The sequence below is a fragment of the Chelmon rostratus genome, chromosome 13 (genome assembly GCF_017976325.1).
Source record: "Chelmon rostratus isolate fCheRos1 chromosome 13, fCheRos1.pri, whole genome shotgun sequence".
In the NCBI taxonomy this organism is placed as follows: Eukaryota; Metazoa; Chordata; class Actinopteri; order Chaetodontiformes; family Chaetodontidae; genus Chelmon; species Chelmon rostratus.
This window is the reverse complement of record NC_055670.1, coordinates 14,045,497-14,067,088: the sequence shown is the minus strand read 5'-3', so window position 1 is coordinate 14,067,088 and position 21,592 is coordinate 14,045,497. Positions and strand designations below refer to the sequence as shown.

At 40.9% G+C, this 21,592-nt stretch overlaps 1 protein-coding gene across 9 annotated transcripts in view; it reads right to left on the bottom strand.

The window, feature by feature from the left end:
- The window catches only part of LOC121616064 (bromodomain adjacent to zinc finger domain protein 2B), a 53,117-nt gene that overhangs the window by 14,733 nt on the left and 16,792 nt on the right, over positions 1 to 21,592 (bottom strand). For 7 of the 9 annotated variants that reach the window (XM_041950676.1, XM_041950679.1, XM_041950677.1 and 4 more), the window contains exons 3-13: positions 10,614 to 10,778; positions 7,142 to 7,327; positions 6,433 to 6,564; positions 6,055 to 6,248; positions 5,707 to 5,928; positions 4,731 to 5,339; positions 3,381 to 3,996; positions 2,946 to 3,212; positions 1,856 to 1,919; positions 572 to 680; positions 310 to 411 (exon numbers count right to left, since the gene is read on the bottom strand). In XM_041950676.1, coding sequence (XP_041806610.1) covers positions 310 to 411; positions 572 to 680; positions 1,856 to 1,919; positions 2,946 to 3,212; positions 3,381 to 3,996; positions 4,731 to 5,339; positions 5,707 to 5,928; positions 6,055 to 6,248; positions 6,433 to 6,564; positions 7,142 to 7,327; positions 10,614 to 10,776 — 2,664 coding nt within the window. In that variant the 5' untranslated portion in view covers positions 10,777 to 10,778. The remainder of the gene's footprint in view (positions 1 to 309; positions 412 to 571; positions 681 to 1,855; positions 1,920 to 2,945; positions 3,213 to 3,380; positions 3,997 to 4,730; positions 5,340 to 5,706; positions 5,929 to 6,054; positions 6,249 to 6,432; positions 6,565 to 7,141; positions 7,328 to 10,613; positions 10,779 to 21,592) is intronic. The other 2 variants (XM_041950681.1, XM_041950682.1) reach the window with 1 other exon arrangement.

Below are 21,592 nucleotides of genomic sequence, written 5' to 3'. Positions count from 1 at the left end.
TATGCTTTGGTCTCTACTACAGTGTGAAGTATACTGATGTGGGCATTGAAATTTCTCAGTGCAATTTCATCAATCAGCTATAAGGTGGGTGTAGATCACCTGACTACAATGATAAATTGAAATATATATTACAAACAAACATCATTTTACTTTTCCATCTATGATTAAATGACATTTTTGTGTAATCAATGTCCTTCAGTGAAGAAACTAAATATGAATTCTAGATAATTATTGACCATGTTGAGAGGTCATGATGGAGGTTCCTGCCCATCAGAAACACAAAAAACAAAAACTAGTAGAAACAATTACCTCTGGTCCTTCTCTGGCTTCATAGAAGTCACCAACTTTAATTTTTGTACTGAAGCTGAAGTTGTCCCGTGAGATTTCAGTTATTCCATTGCGGAGTAAGTACTGCAGGCAGAAGAATAATAAGTATTAATTAAAGATCCTTCAGCCGTGTTTACTGGTCGAGCACTTCATGTCATCCCTTCCCACCTGAGGACAATTAAATACTGCTATGTTGATGCAGTGAGCATGTGCAATTGCTTATAGCTACATATTGTAGATTTACCTTCATTACATCAGGATACTGACGCAGCTTCTTCCCGCATGGAGCAAAGTAAGCGACCTCTCCTTGTAGACGACCAGCCACAGTCCTGATTCGGGTCTCTCTCTGCCACCTGAGGAACAAAGAAATTAGCACATACGAGGAGCCGCAAAGTTAACAGAAAAACAATATCATAACCACTGTGCAGCTGTGTACAGTCAACATTCATATATATTTTCTAAGTTGAACGTTTTTCTCATAAAAGTTCTCTCCTGCAGTCTATTAACATCATCTTTCATTCATCACAGCAAGCAAACAAGGAGGCAAACTGTGTAAATGATGTCTGTACAGCTGTGTATTGTGTAATCTGTGGCCTTGTCGTCCTCTGACCCTTTCAGCAATTACACTCCTAAATGGCCATGTGCCAAGTGGGGCAACCCCTCAGTTCCCATGAGCTCCGCTGGAGAGCAGCCACAGCTTACAGACAGGACTTGTAGGCTGCTTTCCCAGACAGAGCAGCGGGCTGACATACAGGCTTGTGGGCTCCTGTTTCCTGTGAACCTACCGATGAAAAACATCCCCAGAAGATGAAAGGATCTGAGGCTGTATTTGTGGATTTATGGGCAGGGAGTTGCGAATGTTGCATGTCTGTGTTGCAGGCTGGATGAAATTAACCCCTTGATGTTGAACTGCTGGGCCTCAATTCATTTCCTGTCCACTGTGAAATACTGCTCAAGGTTTTCAAGGGCCCTGAAAGGAGGCCAAAGATGGTTTTTGTGGTCTACTCCTTCTTAGCTCTTGGAGACATCACTGTCCTAAAATCAATTCAAACATTTACAGTATAAAAATTCTAAGCAAAATTGTCTGAGCATGATTGATGCACTCTTGCCTGATTTCATATTCACAGTTTCACACTTTTACATGTGGATCTGCCCCAGCAGACAACGGATAAATATCCCGTCCATGGTGTAATGACAGCACTTGCTGACTGTTTATTTGTTTTTCGTAATGTGGTGAATGTGTCAATGCTGAAAGCTGAAAGAAACTATTCATGGTCTGTTGTATGTGGCAAACCCAAATATTATCATATTTGCCGTGGGTGATCTTGTGTCTTAGGCTGCTCCACAAAGTAGAGAAGACCACAGATGACCTTTTAGGAAAGGTCACTTGGCAGCCTCCAGTGAGCTGACATTTTAATACAACACCCATTGCATAAATGCAAACAATGCAGGAAGTATTACAGGAAGGACAAATGGAACAACAATCAAAACATTTCTTGTAATATGAAGTGCATGCACAATGTCTCACCCAAACTCAAGAGGCAACCGCAGAACTCTCTCATCCGTTACTCTCCTCCTCTTCTTCCCTGTTTCTAGAAAACAAGAGAAATGACTCAGCGTTTTTCACACCTCCAGGGGGACCTGAGCAAATCCACAGACCTGCCATGTTTACAGATATATCCACTACACAAAACAAGGAGGGGGGCTTATTATTGTAAACATCAAACCCTCGACAAAACAAGACCGTGTTAGACATCAATTTACTGTGGATAGTTGTTTTATGTGTTACATCGTAAACTTTACTTGACATGACTTCACTTAAATGACCACATGCCCAGGGTCAGTGGAATTTGTTTTTTGGCACAACATTAGGTAGGTTAACTCAGTTCAGAGTAAGCAACACCCTATAAACATGGCCATCAACATACAGCATCAACAATATTCAGACCTTCTGACACATAAGAGGAACGAAGCATGTAGAGCAGCAAGCCTCACCGCCGCCATGACAGTTCAGCGGTTGTAGTAAATACAGTTTCTGAATTCTCATTTTATAAGTGTAAAGGTTTAGAAAAGTTTCTTTATAATTGCCAAGAGTGATTGACACAACGGCATACAGTTGTGGCGTGATACTTCTATTACTCCATAGAAGGACTAAAGGGAACAATAACTTACTTACTTATACTTTCCCATTACGTCAGGATCCAGCTCTGTTAGTAACATAATACGCTCCGTGACTCATTCAGTATAAGATACATAAAACGTCTGCCTGGGTTATTAAAGCACATGCTGTGATGAACCATCAAAACAATGACGCAAACAAATTTCTTCCAGAGAGGTCATTTTAACCTGGAACTATTGAGAAATGTAAGTCCATGTTTTCACACTGGGAAAAAAAAGCATCCGTTTCCCCCAGATAGTTTGGATGGTCTGAATAAGCACAAAGGAGGGAGGACAAACAAGGCTGGATCACCAACAAAACAGAGCAGGGGGGAAAATAAATACATACTATGCCGACTGTGGTCATGAAACTGCTTTGTTATCTGAGTGAGTAACACTTTCCAGAAAGCCTGAAAAAGCTGTGGAAGCAATCAGTCTTTCAGCAGATGTGAATTTGTTACCTGGCAGTGTTGTAAACGTGAAGGAAGGGGAGCTGGTCACTGTGGTGGCGGTGAGTAGGCTGCTAGGTAAGCTAGGAGGCTTGATGATCTGCAGATTAAGCAGGGAACAGTTGGCTGAGACGTTCGTAGAGGACTTTTGAGTGGACAAGGAGGCTTTAGCGAGTTTCGGAGGAGTCCTCTCTGCGCCGCTCTTCGCTTGTGTCTCACCACACTCCTTCATATCATCCTCAGAGCCATCAGAGTCGCTCTCCTGATTGCTCTCCGACTCTGCAGGGGATTGCAGCGTGAAAGAGGGAAGCAGAGAGAGACCAAAATGATATCGTAATGAGCATTTTTCTCACAACCAAACCATACAGTACAGAGCACTGCTAATTTCTAGAAGCCTCATAACATGTTATCAATGCTCAAATTAAAGAAAGGCCTGTTTAATCTAACCTGACAGGCTACTGCCAGAATCTTCATCCTCAATATCATCTTCATCATCGTAGTCATCTCCTAAAGAGTCGTCCGAGTCCTTGCTGCTATGGATGTCGGACTCACTGCTTCTCATCAAGTCTACAGGTGGACTGGATGAGTTGGTTTTAGAGAGGCTTTTTCCTGCACGCACACACTTGAGACTCTTCGTCTTCCTTGGTGTGTGAACGACACCCGCTGAGGCAGAGGGTTTAGGTGGGGAAGCAGAGCTGCCCGACATCTCCTTGGTGCCAGTGCTCAGGTTGATGGGCATGGGATAGTGAGGGCCGGCGGCTGCCTGGAGGGGCTTGCTACTGGGGGTGCTGCTCTGGCTGCGGGGTTTGGTGATGAGGGCCAAGGGTGCATCCTGGACTGCACCGTGGATCACTCCATTAGAGTGGTGGTGGTGGTGGTGGTTCAAGAACAGATTGGTGTCATTGCTGTGTGGGACAAACAGTAAATGACTGATCAACATAACTGACAAACGTTTATGCAGTGTCAGCAACAATGATGCTGAATTTTTGTGAGTTTTATACCAGTTCTGGCTCTTAGGTTGCAGAGAGAACGCTTGCTTCACTGAGTCCATGGAATGAAGGGGCTTCATATATAAAGATGAAAAAGAAAGGGAAAGTAATTACACAAACTGTCACTCACATTACATTGCTGTGGGCTGTGAATGAAGGAATTTAAGGTGTAATAAGAGACAGGGACAATGAAGAGTAGGCTCAAGCCTGTCAACAACAGTACAGAAAAAAAGGCCGCTGTGGGAAATATTTTTTAAATTGTTTGGCTTTGTGCCATCATGAGACTTTAGCTGTCATCTTGTATTTGTTGCTATTGTCATGCTCTGGCAATCAAAAGCCCGTATTTAATGTACCACCATCATATGAATTAAAACCCTCTTGTTATAGACTGCTACATTTTCCCCCCTTTTCAAAACTGACAATAAAAGAGGCCGATTTCTCTCTCTTGATAACAAACATCCCAAAGCATAACAGAGCTAATTGCTTGTCAATTTTGTGAAGTAGTCCCAATAGAGCTAAATGCATTGTCACTTGTAGTCATGTAGCGGTCAGACTCACACGTAGTATAATAAAAGCCCTGATAATAGTGTTTAAGCATTCATTTTTTTATTGCCCACTGGGAACACACGGATTGTTATTTATTTCATGACAGAAACAATGATGGACAGTGAATAAAAACAACTCCTTCTCTTAGAAAAGACGATGAGAAATATGTTTATGTTTCATTACAATCATCGTTGTTTTTTTTTTTGTACCAGAGGCAGAACTCAGCTTCAACGCAGCAATGTGAACAACACATATTACTCACCTGTTTCAATCTAAAACTGATCAAGTGTAACGATCCTCTATCCGGAGGGCTTCCACCGCTCTCTTTCATGCCATCAACAAGTGGTGTGTGCTTCGGAGAGGCCATCAAGAATTTGGGTTTATGTCGGGATTTTTGTGAAGCTAACTGCGTTGGTGTTTTGGGGGAAGAAGACAGGGAGAGAGGCTTGGGTGAGGAACACAAAGGCAGGGGCTTGGAAGGACAAGAGAGAGCGAGAGGTTTGGGAGAGGAGGAGACAGATCTATGCTTTGGTGAGGACGAATGTGAGAGGTGCTTCGGTGAGTTGGAGAAGGCGATGGGGTTGGGTGAGGACCTGGACGGCAGAGGGGAGGCCTCTCTGTGGGACTGTGCTAGGGGGCTGTTGCTGGCTGCCAACCCTGTGGCCTGGATGACACTGATGTGCTGCTGGCTTTCCTCCTCTGCAGTCCTGGAGCTCTGGAGGAACGGCACTGTGGACTGCGACAGGCCAGCCGGATGAGAAGAGGACTGGAGGCGGTACGAGGAAGCCAAAGGAACAATGTCACGGTGACTGTCTCGAGTTGCCGAGGAAGGTCTCTTCTTCTTACTCTCAGAAGAGTTCTGTGTCAGCCGCTGAGTAGGAGGATGAGGAAACGGGGAGAACACAGCATGTCATGTCAGCTCCTACTGAGAGAGTCTCACAGTGGCAGCTCTGTCAGCTAGCACACACATCCAGTTCGCCACCCACCACCATGGCTGCTCTTGACAATCCAACTAACATTTACTAAACAGAGACCAGTCTTACACGGGGACACTTTCACTTTTTGGACAGAAAACCTTACAAAATAACTTAACTTACTGGTTTCACACCATCCTAGCAATGTGCTTTCGTTCATTATTCTAAAACAAAACTAAAAAGAGGAAAATCTCTTTTCTTGTCCACTGAGTGTGCTGCTGAACATTTAAACACAATCACCAGAGGGAAATTAGAGACACTCACCTTGACTTTCCCTTTCACTGGACTGTCTTTTTCCAAGTCAGAGTCCCCGCTGTCATTGCTTTGATCATCATCATCTTCATCATTGTCCTCCTCCTCCTCTTCGTCCTCCTCCGCGTCATCAGGATCACTGCTGCTGTCCTCGCCATCACTGGAACTATCCGACATGGATCCCGATTGGCTGCCACTCATGCTGGAGGTCTCTACTGGTCTTCTGTTGGGTTTCTAAATAAAAATAAAAGTCCACAATCTTTAAGTGAAAAACAGGATAAAAGGTGCCAGGAGACAAGAGCACAGTGGAGTGAGCTGTCATGCAGTGTACTCAAATACTTAATCAAATGCAGTATTAACCTTGTCATTTCTTTTCTGAATGGTCTTCTGGTGCACTTGGCGCAGGTCCTGGCTGCGCTTTTGACTCGGACTACCGATGGCTTTGGTTCTCTCTGTGTTTCCCTTTGTTGGAAATGAAGTGGTGTTCACAGCAGAGTTCCCAGAAGGAGAAGAAGCACTCCTCCCATTCACTGTTCCAGTTACGCCTACAGAAACTGGCATTGTGCATTTCTTTAGATGAATACTCATGAGAGCAAGCAAAATGAGTCAAACACCTTAAGAGGACAAAATATTGTAATATTATGCAAAAATATGTTTATGGAGTCATTCTGTGTGGAGTCTCTAAACTACTACAACATGTATGACCTCAGGCTTGAGCTCGCTCTTTCTTTTTTTTACCTGAGGTACGTGACTGCAAGGGAGAAGGATCGTGGCTCTTGAAGGTTGATGCAAATGCAGGATGTAGACCCATAAGAGGAGGGAAGAAGGCTGCTGCTCCTCTGGTATGTGCTTCAGATGGCCGCCACCAGTCTGGAGAGAAATGCTGGTCAGTTAGGCACAAATAGCCACTTTATCTCGATATGCAGATAATCCACTCTGCCAACATGTCAGAAGAGCATGATTTATTCAACCTTTTAACAGCACTTATTCACTTTAAAATAAGGTTTTGCATTGATAACAAGTATATTCCACTGACTGTGATTTCATCTATTTGGATTGAGCGCAACAGCTGTATATAAAAATGGACAACATAACATCTTGATCACCCCCTGGTGGTCGGCTGCAGTATAGGTCATAAAACCCATCCACGTTAGCGGATGGGACATTGACCAAACTAAAACATCAAAGCACACATCGAGTGACATTTCTGTTTCATTAGGACATAGGATGATAACATAAGTTAATGCTTACTGTTGCATGTAGGTTGAATTTCATGAGCAAGGCAAATACATGAAGACATAAAGTATTCTATTGTCCTTATTGTTGAAAAGGTATGCAGCATTTCACTGATATTAGAATCCAACTTCAAATAATAACTTTACCATAAAGCAAACTTTCCTTCTCTCCTCTGTTAATACAAAAAAAATAAATACAACATTGGACCTACCAGGAAATGTACCAAACTGGGAGTGAGCAGCCAAAGCAGACAAACCCAGACTTCCTAGGCCTCCAAACTCAGAGCGGCCTGAACTTGATGAGTAGAGCCCAAAAGCTGGACGGCTGATTAAAGGGAAACCATTGGAGCTGCCAGACATATTCAGACGTTCATCCCCCGTTATCTGGAGCAAGTGGCCTGGAGAACAAAGAACACAGTCTGAAGAATGCTTAAAATTAATATATTGATTTATTTACGAATGTATCTATCAGTTAATTAATCTAGAAAGACAATCTAAATATTCTATTTACAAGTACAACAGATGTACAGTGCACAACAACAGATTTAACATATCATGGGTTGATAATAAATTTCTAAACTCATCAACTGCTACCATAATATTACATGCTTAAAAAACAAACAAACAGTAGAGTAAAACAGAACATAAAGCTGTGGATTCTGCTTGATCTGTTCAAAATTGCTTCAGCAAACACGAGACACAGCGGTCTGGTGAGTCTGAGAATCCAGTCACAGTGATAATCAGAAATGATTCCAGGTCTGGCACACAGTCATATTTAGAAAATGAGACGAAACCAAATTATTACTGGATTACCACTGTTGGTGAATAGAATAATGAAAATAAATGAGAGCAAAACTGAATAAATGAAAGGAAGATGGCAGAGAGAAAAGGACACCTATTGAAAGCAGTCTAAAAATACAGGACTGTGCTGCTGATGCCAAGTTGACCTTTTCCTTTGACAACAGCTAAGAGCTTAATATCCAGTGTTTATTATCAGGACTATCTCTATCAAGCAATCTAATCCAGCCCTATTAAACAGATCTGGTGATTCCTTTTCATTAAGAACCCAGAGCTGTCCAGGAATGATAAAAACAAAGTCCAGTTGATTTTTTTCTGTGTAAATGCAAAGCTAACCAGGCTAAACACCTATGTCAGCCTACTATAGTGACAGGACATTATGAGCTGTTCATCTGGTACGATAACCTTGGCTACCACCTTTTGGCCAATAAGCTTTACGTTTATTTGTCTGTTTACATATCAAACCAGATCCCTTAACTGCAATTCTTATTAACGTCAGTGAAAATGTTGCCTGAAAAGGTGTTTTTGTGAATAAACAAATATTTCGAGGAAATTTTAATTAGGGGTGTAAATATCCAGAAGACTTTATTGTTAGCTCAAAGCAGTCAACTTTGACTGTGGACTCCTGTTGGCCTAATAGCATTATCTTGGAGAAGAATGGATATACCTTCGATAAGTGCATGGGTGAGGAAAAAAACTATTGGAGATTCTTAAGCGACAAGGTGTGCTAAAATAAAATACTGTATGCTGCCGAGTGTTTTGTGACCATGTCTGGTTTTATTTGATGTGTGGAATAGATCTAAAAATTCAATTCAAACATTGTTTAATACATTTTGTGTCGCTGGATTCTAGACTGAAAATCGATCAAGATGAGCTTTCGATTTCGATCATCCTAATCAAACCAGGATCAGCGATTCTCCCAACTCTTTCAACCCTCACCTACTTGTGCACACTGGGCGTGTGTCTAAAGGACAAAACCAAAGCAACACTTCAAAAACCGACACAGCGTAGCTAACCGGTTGCCTGCAGCTGCAGTTTTCAACTTGACACCATGGTCACTGCTGGAGTCTGAGATGATGGAGAAAAAGGACTGGAAAATCCTGCTTCCCTGAATTCACTGGTATGGCAACATTTTGCCTGAGCATGTTGTTGACAGACAAACTACAGTTTGTCGGCTATGCTGCACATAGATGCTGCTCTGTGTGTGTGTGTGTGTTGTGCTGCTACACACATGCTACAAAAAGCCTTTTTGCAGGTGAGGAAACATGTGCTGTTGTTGTAAAGTACCCTTGTGCTATCTAATGTTTCTTCATTTTGTGTTTATTAGTTTTTATATTATTGTTATTATATTTAAAAATAATAATAATAGTGTTTTACATTCCCAAAAAACACAAAAAACAAAACAGTTATATCACACTTGTGTGATCTGAAAACATAAGTGTCGGGGCATAAAACCAATGATCTGTTGACCTTAAAAATCAAGTCTCGATAGTATAACACAGCCATTACTGCTGAAAGAAAAAAGTTAATTAAAAATCAAACAAAATCGTGACCTTGTGACACCCCTACTAATAATGCAAATTTACTAACATGATTTATATAATGTCCCAGTACAGCAGTACTGGGACAGTAAAATCAGTCACCAACTTTAAAATAACCAGGTCATACCATTTCTCAGATGCCAATAAGGAATCAGACACTTGTTCTCACTGTTAAATTCACTAGGATTTGCTGCATGATATTTCTTCTTCTATAAACCCCTCATTAGACGATAAACACCTAGTTAAAGCAATTACAAAGCTTTCAAAAAAATGAAAGCTTGAGTATGATTCAATGGGTCAAAGAGCCGAAGGAGTTGCCGTCACTGGTTGTGTGATATCTTTCCTCTACTTTCCACAGGGGATAAGAAATCTCTTAAAAGAACTCAATTTTCTTGATAGTCATAACAGCGATGTTACTACAGAGGTGCCAATGTGCTTTCAGCATTTAGTGCTCAGTGCAAAATAAATTATCTGGGAAATTTCTGTGCACGTTTGGTGTGGGGGTCTGAAAATGAATAATTTATGAGAATGTCTCTAATGTGTTCTTCATTGTGATAGCATGACAAAGAAAAACACTACTTTTTGGGGCATCTTATCGTGAAGGGAAGAAAAAAAAATAATCACAAACCACGGTATGTAAATTTGCACATTATTTTGTGGTCAGGGGTAATCTGACAGCTTATGCATCACCGCTGCTCAATGCATAATGGCTTTGACCACAATTAGTATTCAGAGAAAACAAGAGGATGTCGGCGGCTGCATGCACACTGTGAGGCTGACAGACATGTCAAATCACACAGGATAAACTGGAGCTAAAGGTTGTCAAAAGACATCCACAAGGGCGTACAAAGCTTTTTAATTGTTGGCATTCATTAATTCAGCAGCTTTCCATTCCTATCAGAATTGTCTGAAACAAGACTGGGAGAAGGTGTCTTAAGCCATTTATTGTTGCACAATTTTAATTCAGTGTTTTCAACAAAATTTACTCCAAATACATTTGCCTTTTCTTAATTTCCTTCTCTGTGGAAGCTATAAAGTGAAGACTGTACAGCCCCTGAGAATGGAACATTCATTTACACTTATTAACAGCTTGTGAATTTAAGGCTGTTTTGTTGATGAATGTTAATCCTGCAATGCACATGTGAACCTTAACCTGCCTAAAAAAAAATGTCATGACCTCATCCAAAATGTCAAAATGTGGGCAGAATGATAAAATATATTCACTTGAAACTGAATGAGACATCAAATCAATTAACTCTGAGTCATATTTGAACTTGTGCCTTGACTTTATGCACGTTTGGCAGTTTGTGAGAATGTGTGTGTGTGTGTGTGTGTGCGTATGTACCACAGGTGGTGAGAGGTGAGCTGCCTGCAGGGCTGGGGGCTGGGCTGCTGCACTTGGTGGAGGGTGTCTGGGTTGGAGCAGGGGAGGAGCTGGCTGAAGAGGAGGCCATGTGGAGGGAGGACAGGGCTGATGATGGGGAGGCCAGTTGCTCTCCAAACTCCATATCTGTCAAACAAAATCCAGTCAGTGCTTCAAGATGCAAGAGAAAAAAAAAAAAAAACAGCCACTCATGCCCCCCCCGACTGAGAATAAGTTTCTCTCTAACACACATCTAAATAACTGTCACAATAACACTGGAATCTCTGAGATGACCTTTGTGGAAGGCAACACGTTTGTGCAATGTTATGTGATGTGATGTAAAACTGCTGCCAATTTTTCCTTTAATGTACAATGTGTAAGATATGGCCACCTGTCAAGGGTCACTCTAAACCAGGGGTGGGCAAACTTTTTCACTTGTGGGCCACAAAGGGTTCTAAAATTTGACTGGGGGGCCGGACCAGGAGCAGATGGATGGAGTGTTTTGGTAATCCACCTCATAAGAGAAAATAAAATATCATGAGATATGTAGAACACATATAATTTCAATTGAAAATGAACAAAAGCATGACAACTAAATATCTGTCTTTGAAGTCCCACAGAACTGAGCTATTTATTGAAATTACTCTTTTTATTATTTTAAAGCACTGAAAGTTGTGTTATCCTTAAGGATATTATCATCATCAGTCTCCTCCTGACTGTCTTCATTTAAAAAACGGTAGGAGATGCAGGTCTACTTGTCCTCTCCTTCTATTCAATCATCCCTAATGCCAAAACTCAACAACGAGCAGCGCGAGGACGGAACAGTGACAACGCGCCAGTATGTGGAGCGCGTTATATTTGATCGCGCTGCATTTGCGCACTTGGTTTTGAGAACGTACGTGCACCTGAGCACCACATATGTGCATCCCTTAACAGACAAAACAAATTAGTTTCAAATGCATTTTTTACATAACACAACGGAGAAACGTACTTTTAATTTCAGTGGGAACAGTGTTGTTGGTCTCCCTTTTTATCCAGCGCATCAAAGTCTGGAGTCAGTTTTCTTGCTGTATCATAGTCTTTAAACACCGCCTGATCGGTGTTCAGTCAAAAATATTTAGTTGTCCACTCCTTATTAAAAACTGGACATTCTTAGCTCCGCTCATCTTTACAGAAGGGCTGAGGGTCGAAGAGTAAAGCGCAAACGTGGAGTAATACGCTTCACCTCAACAAAGCTCAATGTATCTAGAGTGCGCCATCTATTGGGAAAAAGCCAGAATTGCAGGGAAAATAAAACATTAACAAGGTTTATTGATATAATTTGTTCAAGTTCGGCGGGCCGGATTAAATTTTGTAACGGGCCGCATATGGCCCTCGGGCCGTAGTTTGCCCATGCCTGCTCTAAACAAATGGGGGGTCAGCATATCACCATCACTAACCGCTCAGTTAGCGAGTCTGCACCGACCTAGAGTTCTGAGCACCGGGGATTGTTGGTGTTTAGACCAACAGTGGACAACAGAACAGTGCTCAACAGCCTCCCACCAAACACAGCCTCAAGCACCCACAGAGGTCCGTCTGTAACGACAGGCAGCATGACAAGATGGGCTGGGTCTAGCTGGTTAGCATGCAACACAAAACATAGACGCCTTTGACATAACATCAGAACTGTTCCTTTTTCATTCTGCTGATAATGTTAATACATTTTTTGAATGTTTAAACTAAAATTCAGGCCATATCTTACAGATTGCACCTTTAATCGGACGTGCCACCAACACATTTTAATTTATTCTTCCACAATCTTCTCATCAGGTCCATACAGATGGATAAACAGAAGCTGTAATCATAGTCTCTACCATTATCTCTGATGACTCTCAGATCACTGTGGTGCTGCCCATCATCCAAATTATACCACAGAGATCATACAGTAATACTGTACTCTTTTCATCAGCACCACATTTCCTGGATTTTCCATTATTTATGCCACTTTACATCCCACTGATCACAAAAGCCCACATCTGAAATCCTCTTTAACTTGAATGCAAGCTTCCACATTCTGTCTTTCAGCCTGCCGTTGTTATACTATTGCGCATTACACCAACAAGTCTTAGATGTCCCCGGTGATTCTCCCCTGCACAAGAAAACAGGAGCAGCTGATTAATTTGAGGACACAAAGCTACCCTCTGAATATCAAGTATCATCCCTCACCAGGAACAGCACTGATGAGACGTAAATGACATGAAAGCTGCAGCCATGCTTCACTGGAAAGGCCACTCTTAGCTGCGGTCGTGCGGGTAGGAGTTTGTGCAGAACAAAGAACAAAGGTGCTTTCATATTTATACCGCAATATTAAAGGGGAAAAAAAAGAAAGAAAAACATTTGGTATAATTTTGAGCTTGCCACATCACAGTTCATCTGTCATTCTAAGATGTCCAGTATGCTAATGAAAATCAAAAACCTTACCTGTATATTAATTATGAATCTGTACAAATGACATTAAATATTCAACAGGGTGGCAAAGATTTTGTCAAGGATTAAAAGGTAAAATGTGTTACTAATAAGTTCTGCACACTCTAAATTATAGTGTTAATTCCCTTCTCATTTTAAGGTGATATGCTGCAGATATAATCTCTTACTGGGTCATTTTATTCTACTGCATAATTAAACTGGCATTTTCTATCAATATGAGACATGTGAAATTATTTCTGAGGTAGCCTTTCGTTCAAAAATGTTAAAAACTGAATTACAGTTGACTTCACCTGTCAAATCTACCATTGCAAACAAATGAAAATATATGAGAAAAAAAAAACTGCTCTGGAGGGAAACGCTGTTCTGCAGCATTTACGAAGCCCATCCTGAATTCATTATTTTAAATTAAAATGGGTTTAACAAGCAAATAAGCTTGAATTTATAGGTGATAAACATAAAACCACAAGAGGCAGCCAGTACAGTACTCTGGGTGTTTTATAACCTACATCAATTTTTTAAATTAATTTGATGGATGCATGTACACCATCTTTAGCTAATGTAAGCATGTGAGGTGAAAGACAAAGTGCAGACATACCAATCATCTGGATGCAGGTCTCATGAAAGCACATACAGTATATGCTAATATTCCAGAGATGATATACAGAACAAATGACTTTGATTGAACCAAAGTCATGTTCACATATGACTCTTAAAGCATAATGCAGCTTGTCACCAGGAAACCAATGACAAGAACAAGATTCTATTGAGACAAAGCATCAAACAATGTCAATCATTTAAATGTGGGCTGCTATGTCTCTTCAAATAAACAATTTAAGTAATAATACAAACACTCTGTGTTAAGATGACACAGTTCATCAAAGTTTTCCATTCAACAACATTTCTCATAAGCCCTCAGTCCTCCTCAAACTGAGCATATCCGCGTTTCTGCCAAGGCACATTTCTGTTTTTCATGTACAGAGTGATAGAAATCCTGTAAATTCTCTAGAGACTTTGACTATGCAAAATAGCTAGTACAATAAAATAACAGGGATCAAATGATGTTTAATTAGTGGCTGGGAAAATGTACTTTGTGCATTTACATATTCCCACTCAAAGTGAATGCATTGGGCGGAAGGTTGGGAAAATGCTTCCTCAGACTGCCAGTCCATCACAGGTGTGAGGGCACACTCACACCAACAGACTGTTTTAAAAGACTGCAAACCACTCGACAATCCCTGTGCGCTTTGTAATGTAAAGGGGGATCTGACATGCCAACGGGAGACACATGCAAATGAAGGGACACCAATCAAACTACAAACAGACTAAGACCAGGATCAAACACAGAACTTCCTGCTGTGAAGAGGCAAAGCTAACAAACTAAAGCAACGTGTTGCCTTCGATACAAATGCAGCTTTACAGAAATCATACAGCTGGCTTGAAAGCTAAGCTCACAAAACCACACATTAAAATGAAGTGTGCAATTAGTTTTCTTTTTGCCTCTTTCATAATTTTACAGTTATTTGTTATTTCTTTGGATCTTTAAAAAAAAAAAAAAAAAAAAAGGACACCGCTCTTTTGTTGATCAGAATTGGCTTTATTAGCCAACTACGCCTGCACATACAAGGAATTTGACTCACTTGCACAGAAAAAAAAAAAGACACAGCGCAACGAGGTCAAAAAACATAAAACAAAAGACTTAACTTTAACTTAATAAATCAAGTAGTGCAAAAATATAAAATAAACAATATATACAATAAAATTCACATGTGCAGGTATTTATGTTGACAGTGACAATGAATGACAAATGTACATTAATGGATTATGTCAATGTCAAATAGCTCATATTCTGAAATCTTTAAGTAAGGTGTTCACTGGTTTATTAGCTATAATAACATTTTGAGAAATGTGCTTATTCTCTAGCTGACTTATATTCACACTCATGTCCATACGCTGGTATGTAGATTCAGCCAGCGGCCAGTTATCTTAGCCTATTAGGGCTGCAATTAACCAGTATTATTATTGATTAATGTGCAGATTATTGTCTCAAATAACTGTTTGGTCAGCAAACCAATTAATACATTTATCATTGCAAACATACTTATTAATATAATAAATACTAGAGATAGGGGATAGCAGTTAGCCTGGCTCTGCCAGAGGGTAAAGTCCTCAGCTGAGAACAACATGTACTTTTTGTACTTTGGTATTTGTACGAATTAAATGAACAAGAATCTGTTAATTTATGAGCGTTAGACGTGCTGGTAGGCTGAGTTTGTTAGCTGTGGATCGCTCCAGACTACCTGCTGCCCCGTTTTCAGTCTTTATGCTAGGCCAAGCCAGCTGGCTGTTGGTTGTAGCTTCATACTTAGCGTAAAGAAATGAGAATGGTATCTCGTCATCTAACTCTCAGGAAAAAAGAGAACCAGCGTATTTCCCAAACTATTCCATACACACTATTCTTTTAAACTGAATATTGAAGTAAATAGTAAAGAGCAAAAGAACTGTTTCGACCTCACTGTGGTGAATAAACTATTGCAAATTATGAAGAGTGGAGAGTATCATAATGGAAACTGTATTTACTCTTTCCAGCTGTGTCTTTGTGTGTGATGGAGCTGTACGTATTTCACACAGTGTTGTGTTTTGGGTGCACATGAGCACATTTGTTTTTCATTGTGTGTTCCTCCTTGTCCATGTTATCTTCTTGCACAAAAACAGATGGCTGATGCTAACAATGATGATCCAGTAACAGAGTCATCAGCATGGATCAGCAGTATTCGGACTGCAAACACGGTGTCTTTTCAGCTAATGCAAGAGACAGAAAGAGGTAGCATATCAGTGTCCTGACACTGTTCTCAGATAGAGAGAGGTAACTCTGTACCAATCTGTGACAAAAGTGAAGTGGAGAGAAAAAACGGAACAAATATGCCTTTAATTCCTGGTGACCTGCTAATTAGCATTGCGTCACTATGTTCAAAACACCTCCTCAGACATTAACATCTCCTTGATTGATTCTAGACATGGCTGCTTTGACACCAGCAGCAGTCTCCCAGTCTATTCATCATCCCACTAAACACAATTAACTCCTGCTATGACTGAGCAACAGCAACGCCACTCACTGTTTGGCCTCAGTGATTTTCAGGAGGAAATAAAGTGATGTAAAAAGCAGAGAGAGAGAGACTGAACCCTTGCCAGTAGCTGCCAGTGGTAACGCAAATTAAACAAAGGCCATTAGCTCCTCCACTTTCAGTTGTCTCTTTGAGGTCACCCAGCAGACCAGCTGAAATGAAGTCAATTATTTGTGAAGGCCCCCCCACCCCCCACCAACCCATTTGTGTGTACATGCTCAAGATGTGCAGGATGAGAGCTCGCTGTGGTGCAGGCTTTTTACCGTCAGCGAATGACAGAAAATGGAGTGCGTGGGGTCGCGGCGGCAAGGTGCATGACAAGTTCAGTGGTACACCCACAGTTCAGTTGAAATACCATGCTCCTATGAGTTTCAATCAGTTCTTCATTCTACCCATGTCTTCTGATAAGTTGTTGTTCCTGGCCCTGACTCCTACTCTGCCTGGAAAGTGATGAAGTGTTCTGTCTGACCCATCCCACCAGCTACAGAGGGAAACTTCACACTGACCTGCACCAGGGGTCGAACTACAGTAACTCACAGCATTACTCATGGAGGGATTTTCAAGGCCAACTAATGCCTCCTGTGTTTGATGATGATGCATTTGGGGGGATTTATGTACCTTCTACAAAACATTCTTTGTTCCAATGGATGCATTTTCACATGGAAACACACTTTGTGCACTTGGGTCAATGGAGGTGGTTATTTAATGTGGTGACAGTTCAAAGTAGGTTTTCAACCTGTCAACCTAAACTAGTCCTGAAACGATTATTAACAGAAAATGAACCAACACCAATTTTGCATTTAATCCATTTAGCAAGGAAACATGCTGTACACTCAGACTCTACCTAAAACTGAATCTTCTTCTAACTTGTTCTGGGGTTTCTACAGTAGAGACACACTCTCTCTTAAATTGATGATGTTTAAGTACACTAAGCATGCTGTCATGAGTGAGTAGCTGTGCTGTGACTAAACACAGTATTGCTATGCAATCAATACTCTGCATTAAGGGCTGGTTTACCATTCATCTTATGTTTGCTCGTTGCAGTGAGGGCCCCTTTTTTATGACCACGCTGGGAGACAAAAGAAACCATGTGCTTTCCAGAGATTGTGTTCACGACTCAGGACAAGGATGAAAAGTCTGGATGAAACTACTGGATGTAGGTTGTAAATAAGGAGTCTATGGAGTGAATGGTCGACAAGCCCGACTATTACTTTTGGCTGGCAGATGGCAGAGCAGTGTTGGTTACACTGGAGAGCCTCTTGGATGCTTTGTGACACTGATACAGTGGGACTCCCACTGCTACTAAATGTGATCCATAGCAAAGCCTGCCCTAGTGTTACTAAACACCTTCAAACACCATCTATTCCCTAAATGTCCTGTCTCAGCCATGGTCTCTTATGCATCAATGTAATCACATCTTTGACCTCCTATGCAAGAACGCACACATGCCGTGAGCCCAGCAAAGAGATCCACCTGTGCTCACACACTGCTGGGATAATAATCCATTTTTGCTTTTGAGAATTACCAGAAAAAACATCAAGATTAGGCATTCTATTATCATCTTTCTTGAGGGCACATCTATCTTTAAAGAAGACCGTCACTCCAAAAAAATGAATTTCTGTTTGTATCGACTGCTTCAAACAAGTATTGAATGCTACCATGAATAGAGTGGAGAGGCTGGTAGTAAAGGAGGCAAATGGACTCTGATGAATGATGCAAGGCCTCAGTATGACAAATGTTCCAAGAAATGCATTTGTCCTTCACAGCAGTGTTAGCACAGTTTGCAGTTTGCATGTGGATCATTTTCATGAGGAGTGATCTGGGGGTGGGACGTGGCGCCTGGAAACAGGAGTCCCACATGTTCTTCACAGACTGACATCCATCATGAACACGTTCTCAGAGCTCCTGCCTACTGCAGCCCCATCAGCAGCGAGCATTAGCCATAAATTGTGTAGCTCAGCCTGCAGTTTTTAATTAGACACATACAGAGAGGAAGGAAGAGAGGGGGGCAGAGAGAGAGAGAAAAGGAAGAAAAGTAATTTCATGCATCTCCCAATCAGCTGCTATTAATCTGTTGTTGGCTTAGAAAATGCAGGTGGTACAGGACGTATGGCATCCCCTCAATGACATTTTTATTGTTAATGCATTGCTAAAGCAGTATACTTTCAATCAGCATGCCACACTTAATACAAATTAACCCTTAAATGTAAAAATTAGACCTACAGTATACTTGTTCATGGCCTAATATGCAGCCAATTCCTAGTATTTGCAGGGTTTTCTACAGGGAGGAGGTGGAAAGGCAAGCCAACACTTGTGAAAGATAATCACATGTACACTATATTATTATCATTAACTTCCCACGACACCCTCCTTGTTTACTCCTGCATCATTTGTTCCCCATCATTTGCTGAAGGCATCATTATAATGAGTATTTGTTTCAGATAAGGGAAAGTGAGGAAATAAACTGGCATAAAATGGGGACGTTAAATTTGTGACTGTGTGAAAGTCTTGGCCCCAGAAAAGACGATATCCTCAAGGTTCTATTGCTAAAAAATGAGGGGTATTTCTAATTAGAAAAACAGGGATGTATTTGAGAGGCAAAACAACAAAAGGTTTCTGCCTTTTGCTGGAACAGTATGTATATACAGGACCTGACTGTGAGATACAACAAGAGCAGGCAAAATATATATAGGCAACTGTTTCCTTTGCCACTTACTCACAGGTTAATCACTGTCAGTGGGAGCTGGCTCAAAACCTTTGCCTTTCCAAAAATATTTACATGCCACTGATAAGAAAAAAAAAACATGGTAATGTGTATTTACTTAGTTCAGACTCAACACTTTTATTTGTGAAAATACTTTCTGGCACAAACAAGGTAGTCATGTGTATGATAAAATGCCAATTTTAATAAATCATCGCTTGCAACACTTTACATCGCAACTTCAATTATTCACAGAAAGCAAGGTGGTAACGCAGTCGCACTGTGACTCAAAGTGTTATACAAATTCAGCAGCTGAATACCTCCGTTTAATATTATCGGATTGTGAAAGGTGTGCATTTGCATGTAAACAGGAAAAAGCAGCTTGAATATAAATCAGGTGAAATCATCTGACAAAAAGCATAGCTATAATTTGAACACGAGTGTAAGATGCTGATGCAAAGGTCATCTGTCATTCTGCACTGCTAACTAACAGAGTAATGGACACCGTCTACTATTCTAGATTCAACTGCAAAAGAAGACAAAGGCATCCTTGGGGCATTAAGATTATGCTTACAGTGTTTGCTTGTTAGACAAATAGCTGTGGAGGGCATTTGGTAGATTATGCTACAGCACTACGTCATTGTAAAAAAAATTGCCTGTAGTGTTATCTATCAAGTATCTGTCAGCTGTCTGTACCTGGAAGGTTCTGTGGTGCAGTCTGATGGTGTGACTTTGGCTACGTATCATATTAGGTGAGGTGAGGATAAAAAGTAAAAGGTATGGTGAATCTTTACGGCTCAACACCGAAATATCATTAACATCCTCATGCTTTAGATGATCAAAGAAACAGCACTTGTGCACAGGAAAACATGAGTCCTAACAGGGCTTTTAACCATTTCTCCCCACCATCAATGTCCAAGATGAAATAAAAGGCAGCTAGGATCAAGGTAAACATCGCCATCATAGCTTTTTTTTTTCCATTCCCAGTGCCTCTCTCTCACTCTCCAAAGAGTACAACATAAATCACATGGCAACCGTAATGGGAAGTGGGACTGCAGTGTGCCAAATGAAGCAATAAAAACAGATCCCGAGTGTCCCTTTCAAAGCATTAGTCACACAGTGTCCATATGTCCACTGCTTTATTGAAGCAGACGATGCTGGTTACATTCAAACAAACACCTGTGCACACACCAAATGTCCTAAATGAAGGTCAATGATGTAGAAAAAGTGAAACAATCAGGAATTTTAACCTCAAAAATTGCCACTGCACCCTTACAGCTAGATCATGTCTGTCTGCCAAAAAGGAGAACACAATTTTCAATAGCTGGACTTGCTATCAGCCTTATAATGGAGACGCTTGAGGACTGACACATCTCTACACCAGTCACTTTGATGTGGAGGGCCATGGGACTCACTACTCCCATAACAAATTCTTGGAGTACAAAGAAACAAGAAGGGCCTTCAACACTCCAGACAGGAAGGAGCACGCGTGATTAAGACAACAGGGATTAACATGATACACTGATGGAAGCATGAGACCTTCCAGCTTTGACACATTCTTCAGACTCTGCTGAAACACTCTCCTGCTGTTCTCAGTCGCCAAAGTTTTGCTATTGCTGAGCTGTCGGCTGCTCAGCTTCTCCTACGGTATGTGAGACAAGCACCTCACACTGTTGGCTAGTTTAGGCCCCATGCATTAGTAACAAAGAAAGTCGTCTCAACACACAACGCTCCCCTGCTCATTTTGTGCAGCTCACCACCCACCAGGCTGATATTCACTTTTACAGTGTATGTCAATCCAACCCTTGTAGTATCATTAGCAGTGTACAAGGCAATGAAAACATATAATAAAGGCAATACATGAAGCCTATAGAAAAAAAGGGAAACTGAACAAATTCAATTCAAATTGGTGTACTTTATAAGTTACACCTGTAGACAAGCTGTTACTGGCAGACAGGTTTTCCAGGCAGCCATTTGGAAGCCATTCAATGACAAAAAGAACAATTACCTCCTCAAGGTCCACACTGAAACAAAGTTGTGCATACTACAGGTGCACTGCCTTTTCAGTACTGCATTGTTACATTTTGATATTAAATTCAGAGCATTAGGTGGCAAAAAGTGAATATTTGAAACAGCACAAAGAATTCACTTTGGAACCAACAGTGTGTGGATTTTAAAAACAACTTTCAATGGTGATTTATTGATATGCAAACTGTAGCTTTCAAGAGAGCTCAAAGATACATTCCTGATTTCACAGTTCATAACTGAGTTTCTAAACATCAAAAGTGAGTAGGGAGAACAGTTTAGGAGTTAAGGGCTCAATTTGGTACAGTAACAAAATGAGGGGGTGTATCTTTAAACACAGTAATCATTTTTGAGCACATAAGCCAGTGAAATATTTAATCTAACAAATTTCCTGAATGTTAGAAATTTGCATGTATAATCAGCAGAGAAGACACTCTTGTGTCTCTATCACCAGCGCCAGAGGCAAAACAACATACTGTAGTACAGGATTTATAATTACTGGCTTGAATAACACAGGTCTGATTGGAACAACCTGACTTAAAAATGCAAAAAACACTGGATGCTGCAGATCAGAAAGCAACATGTCTGCACAATTCATACTGTCGACCATAACAGAATTTTAGTATTTTCAAAGAAGGCTGGGCAGT